Consider the following 21,568-nt stretch of genomic DNA (forward strand, 5'->3'; position numbering starts at 1 on the left):
AATAATATAAATATTACAAATTTCCCTATAAAGTTAACTTATCATATAAATCTAATTACTATCTATTTGGTATTTATGAAAATTAACATTTTCAGAGAAAAGTGTTAGAAACTTTAATAGGAAGCTGAAAAGGTTAATTCCTTTCTCAGTTATTTATTTTTATTTATTCATTTTTTTTGCAACTGTGTTAATTTATTTTACGTTTGTCCATGAAAATTCTCAGCTCTCACTGGACCGATAATCCAAGCGTCATTTCAATATAGATGAATCGAATGACGCCAAAAATTAAAATAAAGCATATATTACTAAAAATAAATATATTAAACTATCATTATTATTCATACTATAATAAATAATAATAGTATAGTTTCATACATTTTTAATGCAAAAATAAACAGCAATTTTTTTCACACGTTACGCATAGTTACAACATAAATTATATATTTTTTGTCATCGATAATATGAAAAATATGTTAATTTATTACAGTTTAAAATAATTTTCACTTATTTTTAATATTTTATTTGCTTAAATACGTATAAAAATGCAAAAATTTAATGGAAAATTAACAAAATAATTTTATGATATAAGTTGATCATTTATACAGTTTAAATTTTAATATTCTTAAGAAATGATTTACAAAACATATTCTTTTGTTTTAATTTTTGTAATTGATTTTTATTTTGGTGATGTTTTTGGAAACATAATTTTAATTGGTGAAGTAATTTGAAAAGTTTATTAAGTGATACTTAATTTAATATTATAGTTAAGATGCTTTTTATTTAATTTTCATTTGACATTTGTTAGTGTAAAATTTCATACGTAACACTTTCTTAGAACTAAGAAAATCATTATATATTTTTCTTCTTCATAAACATCTTAAATTATTATTTTTGAAACGAATAATCTTATATGCTTACTGTAATTAACAATGTCAAATGTGTATAGCAAATTTTCAAATCTATTGTGTTTATGTTTATAAAGGAAGGTGTGATGGATATTATACATCGAACGGATAAAGATGATTATGTAAGTATCAGTCAATATTAGGTTTATTTATTAATATCCATGAATTAAACTATTTATAATTTAAAATCTGTCTTATTAACATTAATTGGTTATATTACAGTGTAATGACGCTAAAATGATTACTATACCTGGTTGTTACAAATCTTCAAAAGTATGTTTTTTTGTTAATTGTTACTACTTATGTTGTGATATCATTTTACAATGATAAATAAAAACTTTTTATCATTCAATTTTTATTTTTATTTTAGGTTTTGAAGTGTGGGCCATTAAATATCGTAAGAATTAATTTTAAGTAGACATTGTAATAGGTTTTAATGATAGAAGAATGCGGGATAATGATGCACACTTTAAAATTCTGTATACTTGTATTTTTAAGTTGTAATAACAAAAAAATGTGTCATCTCCACCTGCTAAATATGTGTACAAAGTTTGACATCACTATTGGCATTACATTACTTTTAATTACCAAAAAAATTAAAACGGGAGTAAGTTTTTTAAATTAAAAATTTTTCAAATCTCAAAATCAACAAATTGAAATTTGAATATTTTGATTTTAACATATCGATTGTTTGTTCGCTAAGTAGCGTATATGACATATGTGATTAGTGTCTTTCAATTCGTTCATGCACTTTGAATTTTTATAGAACTTTCAGAATAAGTATACTAAAAAAAAAATTATTGGTTCTAGAAATCGGATCAGTGTATTTCTGAAATAATAATCGAAAAACGAAAGAAAATTATGATTTTTGACATTAAAGTTATTGCATTTTGAAATGCAGAAATTTTTTTTTGAAAATTCCATTTCCTACTTAATTTTAATTCAAAGATATTTTTTCACTAGATCAAATTTGAGTTATATTGACGTAATGATCAATAAAATTTGTCCAATGAGGGTTGAGAATTTTTATGACCGACATAAAAAAACACACACCAGCACAATACCATTAAATCCTCAACTTTTCATCGAAGTTAAATAAATATTATTTGAGGAAATACCGCGTTTTTAGTTTTCACGTTTTAATTATACGTGGGTTGACTATCTAATAAAAATAAATAACTATATATTTAGTTAGAAAAATGAGCGAATTTTGTTTGTAACAAATATAAAAATAAATATATAATGGAACAATTTATAATTGTAATTTCACAACTATTCCATAACTAATGAGGGTTTTTAGTCATTAACTGTAACCTTTTAATATATAAAAATTGTTTTCTTAACTGAAACTATTAATCTTTAAAAATCTTAAGAATATACAAAACATTTAAATTTACACTTGCTGCATTATTTAACGATTATAATATTTCATTTTTAAATAATTTCTAACTGTAAAATACATTAATACGTACTTAAATTTTTTTAATGGCAAATACCCTTAAGTATTTGCTAAAAGTAGTGATGACTGGCTCAGGAACCAATGAAACAAATCACTTAGGTTGTCTTACGGTGTCCTATGCCTGACGCTTTGGGGTTCATGTTTCTAGCTGTAGTGAATCAAAAAAAAAAAGAAAAGAAAAAATACTTTATTGTATTAATAATGTGAGGGAGTTATTACTTGTATATTAATTTAGGGAGTATTTTGAAAGTTACTTAAAAGAAATAAATTAAATAGAATATGACGGGATTTGGGTTCTTATTTGATCCACTACTTTATTGTATTAATAGTATTATTACTCGGGGTATGAGTACGAGGGTCTGTAAGAAAGATAGAAGATGATAGAAAAATAAAGTGATCTTTATTTTATTAATATTCATTATAATTAATTGTCAATTTTTAAATATCAATAATGCCACGAGTTTTGACGGTTATCGATGATAGGTCGTCATACGAGTCACCTCCCATAGTAGTATAAATAAACCTCCTACTTAACTCCTGAAATAGACACGTATCTAAGATTTAACTCTGCCAAATAACTCTGTACAAACATTATCGATTTATTAAATTTACTTAGTATATTTATTATTATTGATAATCACTTGATTTTCCTGTATGTCTATTTAATCTATGTACTCATAAAATTTAATTCTAAACCTTATTTATTTTTGATGAATTTATTAGATTCCCACCTTGATATTTTCTGCGATACTCTTAAATAAATAGATGTTGTATTTTTTTGAACAAATATAATTGTGTTGACAGCGGATCACTTCTCGCATATATTTCTGACACGGTCACGGTTTTGTCACACGTTTGACACCCCGCGGTCGTATCAGCTCCTTCTCAGCCTCCGCTTCACTGTAAACCGGACCGTTACACACACGCGTTATCGTCGTGGTGTTAAGTCCAACAAATGCCTAACGTCGAATACCCCGTCGCAATAATACGTCGAGTCAGTCATCTTCGTGACACCGTTCGTGAATCCAACCGAACCGCCACCACAGTTTCGATCATTTTATACAGCTATCTACGAAACCTTCTCAGTGTAACTGTTCAATACTTAGTATTATTGTTACTTTGGTTTTCCTTTCATTCTTTGTGTTAACACTTTTCTATCATTAAACGGCTTTACGCCACCTATAGAACGAACCGTTGCTGTTTTGATTTCTTTCTTCGTTTTATCACGACGTTAGTCGCTACATTTCGTTGTGTGGAATGATCGAGCGTAGTGAGTGCCTCTGTGAATATCTGACTGCATCTTTCCCAGAACGCTCTTTATTTTTGGCTTTTTATATTAAATTTGATCATGGTTCAAAGGCAAGAAGTGATCACCGACGCCACTATTATTTCTTTATTAAACGTAATTTGTTACTTGTTATTTATTACATTTTCATCAATAATGATCTACATATTATAAAATACTATTATATCTTATATAATAAATTAGACAGTTTATTACTAGTGATGGGCATTTTCGAATATTTTAAACTATCGAATACTATTCGATAGTTTTAAAAAACTATCGAATACTATTCGAATTGTTTTTATACAACCGAATAGTGTGTTTTTAGCATAAACTATTCAAATAGACTATCGAAAAGGTTTTTAAAAATATTCGAATGGGCTAGCGAATGGTTTCAAAAAATATTCGATTAGTTCTAACTAAAATTTTTATAAAGTACACTTAATTATAATAAGAAGATAATTAACAAATACTTAAAATAAATTATTATACAATTAATAACAGTAAAAAGTACCATTTTATTTATTTTTAGTTTGTGAGTCGTTGGTAAAAATTGATAAATATGGGTTGAAAATTAAAAAGCAGTTCTTTTTTCCGATGACTAATGATATATTTTCAGTTTTATCGGAAAGGTTTGTTATATGCGCAACAGAAGTATTCGTAAATACTAAAGACTCATTTTACACTTAACACCTTGTATACTGTTCTTAGTCTAGCATTACCTGCTCTTTTGTCATATAAAGGCATAATACCGATAAAGAGGACAGCGCGTTTTAAATTTTTACGTTTGTAAAAGTGGCGACAACAATAAATACTGCTCCTCTTTAAAAATTATGTGAACTATTTTTATTAGTCGGTTAATCATTGAACACTTAGCGTAACAATGTATAGAATATAAATTAGAGATTTTAATATTTTCTTCTAAAATTATATTCACAAAAATTTTCTAAAATTATTTTTACTTGCTCAAAAAAATAAAATAAAAAAATAATTTGTTAAACTTCATTTTTTGAGCATAAATCATTCTTAATTCTCGAAATAATCATTTTACAACAAAATGTTTCGTAAAAAAAATATGTCAAGTTAAATTTTTTAAAACATTGGTCTTATGTAAAATTATAGTCAGATTTATAGTTTTGCTGTTTTAATAACACTAACGACTAAATAAGATTGTTTAAAACTGTTTATTCAGGGTACTACGATTATAAATAGGATACAATTAATAATAAAAAAAATTAGTGATGGGCATTTTCAAATATTTTAAAAAATATTCGAATGGAGGTACCGAATAGTTTTTAAAAATATTCGAATGGACTATCGAATAGTTTTAAAAAATATTCGAATAGTTTTTGAATGACTATCGAATAGTTCGAATAGTGGACAACTATCGAATAGTTCGAATAGTGGACTACTATCGAATAGTTCGAATAGTGGACTACTATCGAATAGTTCGATAGTTACTATTCGATATTTTCCATCACTATTTATTACGCTTCATCTTATGTGCTACCATTACATATTGTTTATTATTTCCTATTTGTTTTATATAATTAATATATGCTTTTTTTTACGAAATTTCATTAGTATATTTAAACATTTAAAAGGTACATATTTATATATATCTTATTTTTATTGGTATACATTTTATTTTGTGTAATTGATTGATTGAAGTCTTAAATACTACATTATGACATTAATGATTTAATGTGTATAAAAATAATTTATTATGATATTAATGATGTACTATGTATATCATTACATAGCTGAGTTATTGGTGGAAAAAAGTACAATCGAGTTCGAGATGTACAGAGATTACAATAAATCGCTCGATTCAGGTAGCTTGTTCGTCCTAGTGCACTTTAATAGTATACCGATAGCTGTTCAAATATCATATAATCCACATTGTTACATTGTTAGTAGATTTTTTGTACGGTGGCTACTATTATTGATAATTATAAACAAACATTATTATCGGTCAGCTGTCAATAAGAGCACATAGTAAGTAAGTACTTGTTCTAAAATTGTTATCGATCCATCGAAATATTTCTCTATTATATTTTTTTCATTAGTGATAAATACTTTAACGTAGTCTAAGAAGACTATTTTTAGTTGTACAAGAAATAATCATTCCTGATAATTTGTCCTATAATTTTTAACTTAAGACAGAAAACACTCTTCTCTGTATACTGTGACGGTGTCACGTTACCATTAATGTAAAGAATTATTATAACAAAACACTGACAGCGCATCCAAGTCTAGTGATTGATGAATTGACGATTAATAATTAATGCAAAATTGGCAATCGTCTGACTTACTATTTAAACCTATAGGACCTGGCCATCGTGGTCAGTCGATTCCAGTGCTTTGCGTCATTCATCAGTCTCAGTACTCGGTTGATGCTGTCTGGCTACTGTTTAAGTCAAGTCTTTGTTCTTCCGTTTTCACTTACCTACTTTTGCCTTCTATATCTTAGAGTACTTGTGTCTTGTACTTCTTCTGCACCTCACACTTAGGTGTTACCCATATTTGATTCCTATAACAACGGCCTTTAGACACCAACAGCTATTCCTGAGTGTCAGCCGAACACAGTAACTGCTATATGATCATACATACGTGAATATCCAGGCAGCAGACATATTATATTTGTATCCACACTACTCTACGCTCTGAGACTATAGGCTATTTTGTGTTACGACAAAATGTTATATAAATCTTATAAACCCATTTTTGTGACTTATGAGCTTTGTTTTACAAAATGGTGTTTATTTTAAGTAAGTCCTCGCCAAAATAATGTTTTTGATTATTACCAAACAGAATAATTATGTTATAACTATATATTATATTTGATTTCAGGTATTCGTGAATAAGAAAAAAGTTTTTGCAGAAATTGATATCAATTATGCAAGTATTTAATAAAAAATATGCATAGCGAAAGAGAGTAAAAATCAACCTCCTTCCCAATTTTACTTTGTAAGGTTTTAGCCAAAACAGAGGGCCTACTAATTACCCACTGCCCAGGGGGAACACTGGGCAGTGACCTAGTAGCCGCGCCAAGCAAGATAGTACTTGTTGACGGAGCTACTAGGTTTTGATAAAAAAAAAAATGTTAATAAAAAGATAAAGGCCATGTATAATATAATATTTTTTCTTTTTTAATTATTGAAAATTTATAATTATTATTTTAAATATATATATATTCATAAGGAAAGAATAATAAAAAAGGAAGCAAAAAGAGGTGCTATATACATAATATTAATAATGGGGTAGAACAGGGGGAGTTTATTGATACTTATTGTTGTTGATTGTTTTGTGGAATGACGGCCCACCACCGGCCATAGTTGTGCCTCACATCATCATTGGCATCTCAACGTTTTATTTAAAAAAAACGGAGGACAAAAAAATACAGCCTGGTTGACACCACAAGTAGACGGCAGGTTGACTCAACGTTTTATTTGTAGTATAGTAAAAAAAAAATATCCGTTGTCGCGACATTTGTAGTGCCGCTGATTGTGACGCCGGGTGGTGGTGGTACCAACTTTGCCACGTCCATTGGGGGAAATACAACAATATGGGTATAGCTGCATAGTGTACGGTCAGCTGATGACGATAGGATGACAGATATCGGACCGGTTGACTAGTGGAGGTTATCATATATAAAATTATTAAAGTACTTTACACCTACTGCACACACATCTAATTGATAAGATTTATTAAACAAAAACTTGTATAAATTCTGCAACATTACAACTTATTATAGGTACATTTTTATTTTGATGGGACTGGGTGGTAATAATATTCATTATTCGAAGTCTTTCTATAAAATATCTTAAGCTTGTAGATATATATAATAATAATAATAATATTTAATATACAATATTTATTGTATATTAAATATTGTATTGTAGAAATTAATTGATAAAGTATCGTTATTTATTTATTTTTTTAGTTTAAACGTGGTGTTAAAACTGCAAGTAACAAAAAAACGATTAAAATCGTATGTAACTTTTACTATAATGTTGAATATTTAATCATATAATTTTTTTACATTTATAAGTCATCATATCATTAAAACATACATACAAGGTTATTATTTTAATGTTAATCACCTAATTATTCAAAAATAAGTATAATATTAACAATCATTTTTTTTTATTTCTTTGAGTTTCGTGTTTTAGTTAATTTATCAATCATGAAGTATTTTTCATGTTCTTTCTCTATACATTTTAAGCGTGTCAACTTTTATTGTGTATCAATCAATATAAATAAAGTGTATACACAATACTCGAAGCTATCGATAACATATATTTTTTGTCTTCTAAAGGTTAAGCCTTGTCGTATAACCAACTGGATTGGTATATGCTCGGGGAATGTTAAGTGCAGTGGTTTTCCCTGTGCCTTCTGCACTAGGAACTTGGAGCTTTTTTGCCTTCGTAGAAGCGCACGCATGGTCACCCATCTGTTCTACTATGGCGGTAGGCGCGGCTTAACACTAGAGTTTTGTCAGCAACTAGTGTGACCACCGCGCCACACCACGCCCACCAACACATATAATATTGATAAAATTAAAGTATCCTTTACATAAAATGCAATTTTAAGAATGTTTCTTTACTATTTAATTGTATTTTGAATGCTTCTTAATGTTCCAATAAACACACATTTCATTTAATACCAGATACAGTCAATACAGGATTACTAATTTAACATAAGCCAATCAAAACCTCTTATAATGATGATTATTCTTAAAACATTTTTTTTGGCTTTTGCTAATTACCTACACATATATCTCTATTTATCTGTAATAATATAATTTTTAGGTACTTTCATTATAACTTATAATAGTTGGATAGTGTAAATATTATTTATTTTTAATAGGAACATATATATTTAACTAACTTAAATAATATAAAATTATCTATTTATGAAAATGATTGGTCGATATCAATTTTGAATCAAATGTTATTAAATTGTTATTTACTGAGTCAATCGTAGTTATTAACTAACTTATATACCTAAGCAGAAGGAGTGCGACCTAAAATTATCTAGTGATAAAATCTAAAAGAAATTTGTTTAGAAATTCATACAGAATGAATTATTAAGATCGCAATTTCAATTAATTAGGTTCCAAAAGTGTTCATTATTATTTTTATTTTAAATTGTTTCATTTTATGACTAACTTTATTTATGACTACGTTAAAAGCATAATTATTCTTATTTGTTACCAATAAGTCCATCAGAACAATCCATTTTGGAGATTACCCACTTTTGCGAAATACGTTCACATACCTACTCAATGTATTGAAATGCTTGAAACTCAAAAAGTATTTGTCCGAAATATGTTATTGATCTATCAAATTTTTTTCAAAAAAAAGTTCAAAATAGCTATTTTGAAATTCGGAAAAAATTCAAAAAATTAATGTAAAAATTTTTTTTTTATTAAAGATAAATAAGTAAAAATACTAAAATTGTTAAAAAAAAAATACATAAAATGATTCTTGAATCAAGAATTATTGGATTTGTTATACTTTTGTGACTCTTTCTGACATGATGTGTCGTACAGTCATGTAGTGTTACAAAGAGTATAGTATAACAGGAACATTAATATGTGAAAAATTATATTGTATAAAGAAAAGTGTTAGCCGCAATAAAAACACAGTTTTACATTAATTTAAGTTATTGACTCTGATTATGCAATGATCCTATTAAATTACTTAAGTGAACTTTCATAATTTTTACATAAATTATATCTTCCTGATCTTTCCTAAAATTTCTTTCAAATTATTTAGTCCTTCCAAAATAAAGATTCCTTAATGCTTTTGGCCCTGTAGATAATATAAAATATTATTTTTAATCACTGTTATTTGTATTTTTAAGACGTTTGGAGAAAATAACATCATTTTAAATAATGAAAAATACAAATACAAATACAATGGTAAGTAAATATCATGTTTAATATTAATGTATCATTATGATAATATAGAAAATCATTGAACATTTTTTAGTAAATTATCATATTATGAAATTGTTTTATTTGCAGAAGTTGATATTAATAAATTGCAATCATCAATTAAAAATTTAGATTCCAAAATAGAAATTAATATAATTAAAATCTATGTAAGTTTATTAATACGTTCAAAATATTTGCGTCTACATGATTTTAAATTTAAATATATTGTGAATAATATTAACTTTAAAGTAAATGCGGAACTACTTACAAAATGCATACGTATGTAAATAAGGCTCGATATAAATAATTTTTTTCAATGAAATTCTCGTAAATATTAAAACACGTTATAAAAACATATCTCATAAATATTTAATAGCTTTTTTTTGTTAAGATTAAAATTAATAAAATATTTAAACTCTCAAATACAGAAATTGGTAAATAACAAGTGAAGAGCTCAGAATGAATGAAAAATATTTTTCAGTTTATATTAATATATAATTTAATTATCATTTGGTTATTAATTTGTAGGTTAATAATAATATTATCCTTAAAACGTTTTTCAAATTCATAAGGGTTTTCATAAAAAATTGTTGCGACATAGTTCTTTTGAGATATGAAATGTCGAGGTTAAAGATATCAAAACCAAATTTTACTTTTTCAAATAATAATTCTGTAGTATAGTTACGTGGATCACCTATATTATTTATGTTATAACTCATATAATTGGTAATTGGGTATTAAAGTACATGGGTAGCTAAGAAATTGTTGGTTTTATAATATCGTGTATTTTCTGTTAATATAAATATTCTGTTCAAACTGGACCAATTTTGTTCAATCACTTGTCAAAATATCACGAATAATATCTAATTAAATCTATTAGTGTTATAAATTGATAGAAATCCCACCATTCTCTATAACAAAAGGATATAACCTAAAAAGTTATAGTTCTTGTAATAATTATAATTTTTATACAAAGTTATATTGATATTGTTATATTTCGATTTATATTAAAATAGCGTTTTGAAAATAAAACAGATTATAATGAAATTTCTATTGTAAAAGCAATTTTTAAAATAGAAAAAAAAAGAAAAATATCCCTTCTTTAATTAATTAAACAAAAATTTGTAGAATTACTGTTAAATTATTTTTTATTTTTATTTTGCATTTTCTTATTGCATAATTGCATCAAAGCGTTTTTTGATAATGATAAACATTAATACGAGTTTTAATTCTATATCAAAATTTTTTTGAGTGATATCTTAATTTCATATAAGAATGTAATCAAAATAATCTTTAATAAATATTGCAATTTACTGAAATTTTAATTTTACTTTATAATACTTCTACTATTACAGATAGATTATTCCTTTAACTACATTTATATTTTACGACCATACTAGTTTCTATATTCAGCATTGATGTTTCTTTACCCAGCTATAGAACCGATGACTTTATTCCTTATATAAAAACTTTTAAAATCAAATTATTTTAATTTTTAACCTAAACTAAACGTTTGCTACCGTTAAATTTTTTATGATAGTCCCTATAAAATATTTTTTCAATGAAGAATGATGATTAAACTTCAATTTGATAAAAATTATAAATTTATTTTTTACAGGAGAGTAATCTTTCTAGTAATAGAACTTTAGCTCATTCTACGGTTTATGATAAAAATATAAAAAGTCAACTGAATACAATAGAAAATCTGTCTTTATGGAAATATGCCAAAGAGGAGAAAGTTCCCATTGCTTCTACTTCTACTTCTACTCAATCCAATATAACACTTGAAGATTTCATCAATAACTCAACAACATATAATAAAAATGTTGCATTTACTATTAAGGAAGCACTAAAAATCATTGATAATCGAACTTTTAAGTATGCATTTTTACTAGTCGTATATGTCTATAGGACACTATTAATTCACTATGATGCAAAAATAAAATGGGAATTAGTTAAAAAATGTTTTAAACTATTGAGAAACGCACAAATCAAAAATAAAGAAATCAATAACATACTTTATGACCTACGTATTGATTTTAATATATTTGAACCTGATAAAGCAGAAAACTGTAAGCAAATTATCAAAAACTTGATGGAAAAATACTCAAAATTATTCACAAGTACAAGCCCATTATCACAAGATAATTTAATTGAATATACATTTGAGGGATTTCCTAAACCTCATGAAAACGACGACATTCCATACGCTTTTGAGACTATACCAACAGAATTATCTATTATAATGGAAAAATTAGAGAAAATTTTTAAGTTAATAGAAACAGAATACAGTACATTTGAATTCAGTAATATAAATATGTAAAGTTGGCACATAGGAAGTATTTTTGTGGTAACGGCGATGTTATTAATATTAATATAATATTAATTTTAATAAAAAGAAATAATTTTTATTATTCGTTCATCTATTTTCTTTTGCTATTACTTTCTTAATCTCTTTATTTAAATTTGAAGTACAATTAACTTTATTTTTAAAATATGAAATTAAAAAAATTTTTTAATGTTATAAATAATAATTTTTTATATATTATTATTGATTTAAAGTCGCCCATCTAAACTTTAAAATGCTGGATACGTGATTGTCCCTAAATAAGAAGGAGTCACCTCATGCCACTGTAAGAAATTTTGTATGTGTTATAAAAATGCTTAATTAGTCATCGAGTAATTAAAAAAAAAAATTAATTAATATTAAATATTTAAAAGAGAGTGTTAACCTCTTTAGGTAATCCTCGTAAGTAAGCCACTGATTCCAGTAGGAGTACCTGGCTACGCCTGACACGATAAGTGATTTACAATATATATATCAAATCATAATCCTAAATTAACTAAAATATATTAAAAATGTAATTTTTAAATTCAGGAAAATTCAAAAAGAGAAAATAGTAAAATTTATTGGGTATAAAGTAAACGTTTGTTACTGAGGTATTCCCCTAGGACGTATTCAGAAATTATTTTAGAAGGGTACTTAATTTTTTAGCTTTGATGCGAAGCTGAGATAGTATTAATTTTACCATAATTTTTTTTGTCTGTTCCCACTTTTTCTCAGCTATCACTAGACCGATTTCGATGAAAAAAAAGTCAAAACATCACAAATCTAGTTGAAGACATTACCCTTAAAAATTTTAAAAATTTCCCTCGTTCCCCGTAAATGGCAGAAATTTCCAAAAAAATTACAATTTTTAAAATCGGTAAATTTTGTCATTTTTTTTACTATTTTTACTTAAAACTATCATAACTTTTTTAAAAATTAACAAATCAACCTAATTTTTTTTATATTAGAACCTTAGATTTTTACCTTTTATTTGATATAATTTTTTGTAAATCTAATACTTATTCCGTTGGGGAGATTTAAAATAGAAAATTTTTACAAAAACTAACCTTTTTCGACGTAAATTTTGAAAATGTTCCGGAAATGATGCGTCCTTTAAACATGCATCAAATAAAAGCTTATGTCGTGTACTAAAAAATCAAAAAATAAATTTGTCCCGAAACCTTATTTTCTATGTGCAAACGGCTGCCGTAGTTAAAAAAATGCTATTTTTGTATTAAAATTCTGGGTTTTGTATTTTATTTTAGTTTAACATATTTAATAAGGGGAATACACTGACTTTCATGAATATTATATAATTATATTGACATAGAATAAAGTTCATAAGACATAAGAAATTAATCTTATTAATTTTTTTTTTACTTTTTTAAAGTAAAAAATCTAATTTTTTTAATTTGAATCAGCTTAAATTGCTAATTTTATCTCGCGACGAAAGCAACGAACAGTTGCCGAATCGGTAACACTTGTTTCTTTCACCATTAGGGTACAAGGTTCGAATCTGCCTGTAGCAATTTAATATTTTGCAATTTCTTGAGTTAGAAAAAAGTCTTCAGATCATTTAATTTTTATCTCATTTAGATTCAATAACTTAAATAAATATAAAGTATCCTATCACTATAGTCTCCCCTCGCGAGAAGAAATTTCTTATTCATGTTAATATTATTTTACTATGTGGTTCTTTTTGTGGCTATGATTTATTTTGCAAATCCTCACTAGACCTACTTTTTTCAACGATACGTCAAATGATTACAATTCGTAATTAGTTGAAGACATTACCCTTAAAAATTGAAAAAATATTCGTTATTCCAAAAAAAGTAGCTTAACCAGTTTTTTCTATACAAACAATTAAAATTATTCATTTCTAATATTTTTTAAGTATTTATTGTCGAATTAGATTAGATATGATAAAAGTGTTCCAATACAAAAGTAAATAATTTTACTTTGTAATTTATAAATTTTTTAACTCTATTTTATGTGCTACTACCAGTCTATAATATTCCAAATTTTTTTATAACATGTTGCTATATAAATCATTTCTAAAAAAAAATGATTGTTAGTTTCTCCTGAATTAATAATGGCTTTTTACAATTATAATCAAATTTTATAATACGCTCAATTGAGTAAATTTTTTTAACAACTTTGTTATGATTGATTCTTTTAATTAAAGTAAATCATTAAAATTAATTAACTTCTGAATATTTCAATTGTAGAATATTTTTAAACGCCAAAAGTTAATAGGAAATGATTACTATTATTTATATTTCAATTATCTATTACGTTAAAAATGCAAAAAAATATTGAACTTTTCTGATAAATTTACTATAAATAGCAATTATACAATTTCCTGACTGCATATTAATCTTAACAATACAATTTTTTTAATTTTCATAAAATTTTCTATTTAATGATGTCAATTTTAAACTTGCCAATTGAGCTAAAAGTTATGGTAATAAATCAATGTCTTTTTACTATAAACTTTAACAAAAATCAACTTTAAAGGATTAAAAAAATAGGTTAAATATGTAGTTTTCCTTATTTTTAACATATTAATAAACAAGTTAATAATTAATTTAAAACAATTTTTGTTTTTTCTTAATTATTATTTTTTTTATTTGTAAATACTTATTTTTTAATAATAAGTAATAATATTAAAACTTATAAGTGATAGAAAAAGTTTAATTGCATATTTGAAAACATCGCGAATGGTTGATTTAGAAAAGTACAATTTTGTTTCTGATATAATTTTGTTCCTTGTAGTTCAGTGCATAAAACGTATAACTTTATTATAAGTAACAAACATTTTTTATTGAAAAGTATTGCGTCAAGCTCTTTAAATTTTTATACACGTTAAAAGTAAAGAAATTTACAACTACTTTATTATTTTTATAATACCTCCGTAAAAATTACAAAATTATATTATTGAATATCAATTTTATACTAAAATTATTATTTATTCATATATAATAATTATAAATCAAGTCACTAATCGGGATAAAGATAAGGAAATAATAGTTATTATTGTTTTTAAAATAATCTACCAATTTTTTAAAATTAATCACTGTCTACAGATTTGTATCGAAGAGTTTCTTATGATAGTGATTTTAATAACTGTCAGATATCATCTATACTTGTCCCAACCCAACCACGTTCATATAGTGCCGTGACATACTGTGCTAGCGTTTTTTACTTTAGTAAACATGCTATAGAATTTTTCTGTTAGAAACCAAAGTGATGAACAACAAAAAAAAAAAACCCAGCACAGGGGGGTCGCGGCACAGTGGTGACGTGGTATAGATGGATCAAGTATAATGATATCTGACAGTGATTAAAATCACTATAAAAAAAAAAACGCTTCGGTGCAAATCTTTAGATAGTGTTTAATTTTAAAAAATTGGTGGATTATTCCAAAAGTTACATGATCTGCTAGTTCATTATTAATATCCTAATTAAGATACAGTATGTCGAATGAAAAAGAGATTATTAAAAAATATTATTTCTCATAAAAAAATTGTGTTGATCCATACATTTTTCAATATGTCATAGCATTATAAAGTTAAAAATGAAAAAAATAAAATCAAGAATGTTCACACAATAATAGCATTCGGTAGCCATTTTCACCGTAAAGATAAAATAAAGTACGATTTTTTTTTTACCATAATAAAGTATATTACATTAGCTTTAATTTAATATATATATAAAAGTGTCAGACTTTCCGGAACACTTTCAAAATTTAAGTTGAAAAAGTTAATTTTTTGTGAAAAAGTTGTCATTTTGAATCCCCCCCTGTAGGCAGGTAAAAAGTCAGATTTATAAAAAAAATATACCAAATGATAGGTAAAGACATCATGCATCTACAAAAAAAAGAATTATATTGATCCATACATCTTTCGAGAAGTTATAGCATTATAAAGTTAAAAATATAAAAAAAAATTTTTTTACAAAAATCGTATTTTTTTTATAAACTTTGATGTCTGTTTTCACCATGAAGATAAAATAAAGTCCCAATTTTTTTTTTTGCACAATAAAGAAAATTACATTAGCTTTAATTTAAGATATATATAAAAGTGTCAGACCTTCCGGAACACTTTCAAAATTTAAGTTGAAAAAGTTCTACTTTCTACATGAATTTTTTAGATTTGAACCCCCCTCGTATATAGGGAAATGGTCCGATTTAAAAAAACAGTATGTCAAATGAAAGATCCTCATGAAAAAATTGTACTGATCCATACATTTTTCAAAAAGTTATAGCATAATAAAGTTAAAAATGTAAAATACAAAATCGAAAATTTTCACACAAAAATAGCATTCGGTAGCCATTTTCACCATGAAGATAANATAGCATTTGGTAGCCATTTTCACCGTGAAGATAAAATAAAATCCGAACATTTTTTTTTGCATAATAAAGAACAGTACATTAGCTTTAATTTAAGATATATATAAAAGTGTCAGACCTTCCGGAACATTTTCAAAAGTTAAATTGAAAAAGTTAATTTTTTGTAAAAAAGTTGTCATTTTAAATCCCCCCTTGTGGGCAGGTTACGGGTTCAATTTATGAAAAAAATATACCAAATGAAAGGTAATGATATTGTGCATTTATATAAAAAAGAATTATATTGATATGTTTATTTTTGAAAAAGTTATGGCACTTTTAATTAAAAAAAATTGAAAAAATTGAGAAAATTAGCGATTTTTAAATTTGTAATTTTTTTGGAGGTTTCCCCCANCACTTTTAATTAAAAAAAATTGAAAAAATTGAAAAAATTAGCGATTTTTAAATTTGTAATTTTTTTGAAGGTTTCCCCCATTTACGGGGAACGAGGGAATTTTTTTCAATTTTTGAGGGTAATGTCTTCGACTAGATACAATTTGTGATCTTTTGACGTATCGTTGAAAGAAATTTGTTCGGTGAGAGCTGAGAAAAAGTGATAACTGTCACAAAAAGAAGAAAAAAAAAGTAGTAAAAAATAGTAAAATTAATACCTTCTCAACTTCTCATCGAATCTAAAAGGTGCTTTTATGGCATCTGGACACCTAAACAAAAATTCTATTTAATACTTGACTATAAAACAACACATAGTTTTTAATAACACAGTTTATGCTTTTGTTATTTTAAATTGTCTTGAAATATTAGCATTTTTAAATAATAAATTCTGACACCCCGCGGTCGTGTTAGCTCCTTCTCAGCCACCGCTTCACTGTAAACCGGACCGTTAGACACACGCGTTATCGTCGTGGTGTAAAGTCCAACAAATGCCTAGCGTCGAATACCCCACCGCCATAATACGTCCAGTTAGTCATCTTCGTGAAACCACCAAACGTACCGTCGTCTGATCCACGAACAACTAGTTACATCTATTTGTCTAAATCATCAGCATTTGTTTCATATTGTGAAATCTTTTGTAGCAGTGTTATTTTTTTGTTTCGTTTGTTTTTACAATCTTCTGCTAATAAACGGCTTGACGCCTTTCAATTAACCTCGAACTTGTGTCGTCTACATTATTTTTGTTTTGTGTGCGCGGCACTTGAGTATATACGGTTTCGATTCCTTTACACATCCACCTAGCAAGATGATAAGCTCCTGGACGTAGAAAGTAAATTCCTTTAGGTGGTTACCACTCAAAAATACAATAACTAGTTCAACAATTCTTTATAATTGTCTCTAGGTATATCATTAAAAATCGGTACCATAGTGGAGTCGTGGCACAGTTTGGACGTGGGAGAGTTAGAGCAATTATAGATGATATCTGACAGTGATTATATTCACGATCATAAGAGAAGCTTCGATGCAAATCTTCGAAGGAACATCAACTTCTATTTCCTTAATTTTTTACTAATTAGTAGTTTTCAGATTTAAAAATATAATTTATGAATAAATACTTATTATAGCAATTAAATTTAGTATGATATTAATATTTAATATTGTAATGAAATAATATAGAAAAATAAAAAATAATATATTTAGTATATTTTGTTATTTCTATAACAAACATGTATAAAAATTAAGGTTTCGATGCAATACTTTATAAAAACATTTTTTTTTTACTTTTGAATAAATTCACTGGTCAACAAAATTAACTTTTCGCTCTATTTTCAAATCTTTCAAATTAACTTTTTGAAAGTTTTCCGGAAAGTCTGACACTTTTATACATATATCTTAAATTAAAGCTACTGTAAAATACTTTATCATGGAAAAAAAAAATTCGGACTTAATTTGTCTTTACGGTGAACATTGCTACCAAATGCTATTTTTGTGTGATAATTCTCGTTTTTGTATTTCCTTACTCAGAAATGAGATAAATTTTTCAAATTATCTAGGGTAATGTCTTCAACTTGATGTCTTTTGACTATCTTTCATTGAAATTGGTTCAGTGAGTACTGAGAATAAGTATTAATTGACACAAAAAATAAAATAAACCCACTATAGTGAAATTAATACTTTTTCAGATTTTATGCAAATCTGAAAAAGTTTTCTTTAGTTCAATGAATTAAATGGTTTATATTTCACCACCCAAACAACCCATTAAATTCGCCACTATAAAAACTAGACTTGAGATTATAATTAGTACTTTTGATCAACATAATTAACAAAAAAAATATGTAATCAATAAATTTATTAAAATTAAATATCATAAACTTTATATAATTTAATACCAATTTATAAACATGTGTACTTCAAAAAAAAAAGAGACTACTTATGTCCAGAACCAGTTTATTGAATTTTGGTAGTCCCCAATTTCCTACAAGCATATCGAACATCTATTACACGTGTACAATTAAGCAAGTTTCTCTGTATATAAAGAGACAATAATGGAAATATAAAATAAAAATACCTATGTTGTGAATCAATTATGGGTCAATGTTTTTGGCGACATATATATAATACAGGTCGCCTATTGATAATTGAGTCCCCAATGAATCTATGTATTCTCATAGGTTTATTATGCATGCTAAATTTAGAGACAACACTTTTTTAGCTAATTATCTCGTATATAGTATTATTTTGTAAAATAAAAATGTCAGTGCAATAAGCTAATTTCGAAAATCCTATTAAAATATTAAACGAAAGGGTCAAAATTAAAAAAATGATTCGTATTTAGTATACTTTTATTTTAATATAATAATAATAATTTTTTTTAAGTTTATTACATAAATCATGTTCACTTAGTTTAAAAAAATTTGCTGGTTATATAAAAAATTGAAATCATTGGTGATTATCGAGTAAATAAATAAATTAATTTAGTACAAATAATTACATTAACAGTCCAATTTCGTAAAGCTTTATTATTTCGTTTTACTATATTGTGCGTTCTTATAAAAACTTAACAAATTGTATTCTTATGCAAAAATCTTTACTCCTAAGTATAATCATAGTAAGTATAAAAGAAATGTATTTCTTTTAATTAAGTTCATTTTTTATTAAAAAATAAAAATTTTCTAAGGAAATCTATTTAATAAAAGATTAGTTATTGTCTTTATTAAACGCATAATGGGCTTAAAAATTGTTCTCAATACATTAAATAAAAGTAAGGCATTATTCGGGTTACTAAAAGGAACTTGGACTCGTGTAAAACAATTATCTTTGAAAAAATGTAAGTAATTAAAATTAAAACTAAAAGTTTGTAGCTTAATTCTTTAATGAACTTTAGCAACTAATAAAAAGAACAGTGTATGGACATATAGTAAAAATCAATTACCTAATCCAAAACAATCAGACCACGAAAAAAGTCCTAAAGTTCATAGCAATAATAAACTCGAAATTAAGAAAACGATAAAAGAAGAGATAGTCAATTTGACGATTCCATCAAATCTTGATGAGCTTAAAGTACGTATATTATGATTTTTAAATATTATTATAAACACATTATCCGTTTAAAGTTGAATAAACAATACAATAGCTGTATTTTGATTATAAAATCATTGCGTTTTTTGAAGATAGTTTATAATACAATTACCAATTAAAGACTTAAACATCAATAATTTTTAAACTTATGAATTTGTATTTAGTGTTTTTTTTTAATAAAATTAGATATATTCTTGGACTATGGTTTTCAACACTTTAAAATCAACCCAAAGTGTTGAAAAAGTTGTAGAAACTCCTACGCAAAAGAACCGAGAGCCAAAGAAACCACTGTTTAGTCTACCTACTGAAGCTAAACATGTTTTGCCAGGTAATAACAGTTCAATATTTAATAAATGTTCAATTATAGCCAATACTTTATCAATTATTTTTCAGTGTGTCGTGGTATTAAAAACCAAGGGGCCACTTGTTACTTAAATGCTTTCATCCAAGTCATGTTCCATACGCCGGAATTTCGTAACGCGTTGTTGGAACTGACATTCCCTCATGATTCCGGCGACGACGTTTGGTTTAACGTCGCTTATCAACTTCAAAGACTTTTCGTAGAACTACTTGGACCTGACACATGGGCGGTCAAGACTAAAGACTTAACAAAAAGTCTTGGTTGGACTCAGGAGGACACAGATACCCAGCAAGACGTCCAAGAGTTTGGTCGATCCTTTTTGGGCATCTTGGACGAGAAGTTGCAACTTTCATCGTACGCTAACATAATTAGTGATCTATTCAGTGGCAAGTATTTACTATAAAAAGGAACATGACTGTCTTTTTAGACTTGTTTAGTATTTTATTAGTTCATCATGCTTACTATTCATTAACATTTTTCAGGCATTCAAGTCGAATACCTTACTTGCACAATGTGCAATAGAAGTAAAGAGCAGTATTCCACATTTTTTGATATTTCTCTGCCTATTCGCTCTATTGATGGAAAGACATCATATGACTCGCTGGTAAATATATATGAACCGTATATGTTTAATGTAGAAAAAGCAAAATTAAAGTTAAATTAATAAATTTGTTTTTTATATTAATATACTTGACTAATAGGAATATGCAATAGAACAATATTTAAGACCTGAAATATTAGATGAACATTTTTGTGACATTTGTGGAAAAAAATGCAAATTCCTAAAAGGGCAACAATTTAAAAAATTTCCATATATTATATGTTTTCATCTAGGTAGGATTTCCTATAACATAAAAAGTCTAAAACCCGAAAAAATAAATGACAAGTACGTAATGTTTATGTAAACGTAAAAAAACATTGTTATGAATTTTTGTATGAAATTTTTTTTCAGAGTATCTTTTCCATTTTTCATTTCAATGAATGCGGATGGCTATAATTCCGTATTTGAATTATACGGAGTGATCAGTCACAAAGGAGTAGCCACTTTTGGGCACTATTACTCCTATATAAAAGATTTCAAGTCAGGACAATGGTTTAAATGTGATGATGATATTATTACTCCCGTAAGTAATTATATTTTTTGGAAAATACCACAATTATAAGACTATAACTACTACACAGATACCACAACATAAAATTGAAAGCACTTTTAGCGGAAGATCAAACGCATATATGGTCATGTATAGACTTATTGATAGAAACAGAAACCAAAAAGCTTACACAATCGAGGAACTCCCAGCGCATTTAAAGTAACAATATTTTTGCTTATGTATCCATTTAATCATATCCGTGTAGTTTGTCATAAAATCTTTTATAATAAAACAATTGTAGATATGAATATTTTAAATAATAAAGTTCATTACTGA

At 26.2% G+C, this 21,568-nt stretch overlaps 2 protein-coding genes and 1 long non-coding RNA gene across 3 annotated transcripts; all 3 read left to right on the top strand.

Annotated features, from left to right (window-relative positions):
- The first annotated feature begins 552 nt into the window (after positions 1–552).
- LOC126906978 (uncharacterized) lies at positions 553–12,012 on the top strand. Its single transcript, XM_050687963.1, has 9 exons — positions 553–719; positions 983–1,027; positions 1,128–1,178; positions 1,276–1,302; positions 6,503–6,550; positions 7,596–7,643; positions 9,521–9,578; positions 9,684–9,760; positions 11,212–12,012. The coding sequence occupies exons 1-9, from the start codon at positions 630–632 to the stop codon at positions 11,914–11,916; spliced, it is 1,149 nt and encodes a 382-aa protein (XP_050543920.1). The 5' UTR covers positions 553–629; the 3' UTR covers positions 11,917–12,012.
- Positions 12,013–19,316: 7,304 nt separating this feature from the next.
- Positions 19,317–20,255, top strand: LOC126906992 (uncharacterized). Its single transcript, XR_007704400.1, has 3 exons — positions 19,317–19,762; positions 19,967–20,108; positions 20,174–20,255. It is a non-coding gene; the product is annotated as an uncharacterized LOC126906992 (long non-coding RNA).
- Positions 20,256–20,407: 152 nt separating this feature from the next.
- On the top strand, positions 20,408–21,455 carry LOC126906984 (ubiquitin carboxyl-terminal hydrolase 47-like). The gene is made up of 4 exons (XM_050687968.1): positions 20,408–20,745; positions 20,843–21,027; positions 21,094–21,265; positions 21,324–21,455. The coding sequence occupies exons 1-4, from the start codon at positions 20,653–20,655 to the stop codon at positions 21,453–21,455; spliced, it is 582 nt and encodes a 193-aa protein (XP_050543925.1). The 5' UTR covers positions 20,408–20,652.
- Positions 21,456–21,568: the final 113 nt, after the last annotated feature.

This window comes from Daktulosphaira vitifoliae, unplaced genomic scaffold (genome assembly GCF_025091365.1).
Source record: "Daktulosphaira vitifoliae isolate Bord-2020 unplaced genomic scaffold, ASM2509136v1 Scaffold_5, whole genome shotgun sequence".
NCBI classification, from domain to species: domain Eukaryota; kingdom Metazoa; phylum Arthropoda; class Insecta; order Hemiptera; family Phylloxeridae; genus Daktulosphaira; species Daktulosphaira vitifoliae.

Coding starts and splice junctions, on each gene's coding strand:
- LOC126906978 (XM_050687963.1), top strand. CDS start 630: ATGATTTACAAAACATATTCTTTTGTTTTAATTTTTGTAATTGATTTT. Junction 1,303..6,502: donor AGTGTGGGCCATTAAATATC/GTAAGAATTAAT, acceptor ATTTGATTTCAG/GTATTCGTGAATAAGAAAAA. Junction 6,551..7,595: donor CAGAAATTGATATCAATTAT/GCAAGTATTTAA, acceptor TTATTTTTTTAG/TTTAAACGTGGTGTTAAAAC.
- LOC126906984 (XM_050687968.1), top strand. CDS start 20,653: ATGTGCAATAGAAGTAAAGAGCAGTATTCCACATTTTTTGATATTTCT. Junction 20,746..20,842: donor AGACATCATATGACTCGCTG/GTAAATATATAT, acceptor CTTGACTAATAG/GAATATGCAATAGAACAATA. Junction 21,028..21,093: donor CCCGAAAAAATAAATGACAA/GTACGTAATGTT, acceptor ATTTTTTTTCAG/AGTATCTTTTCCATTTTTCA.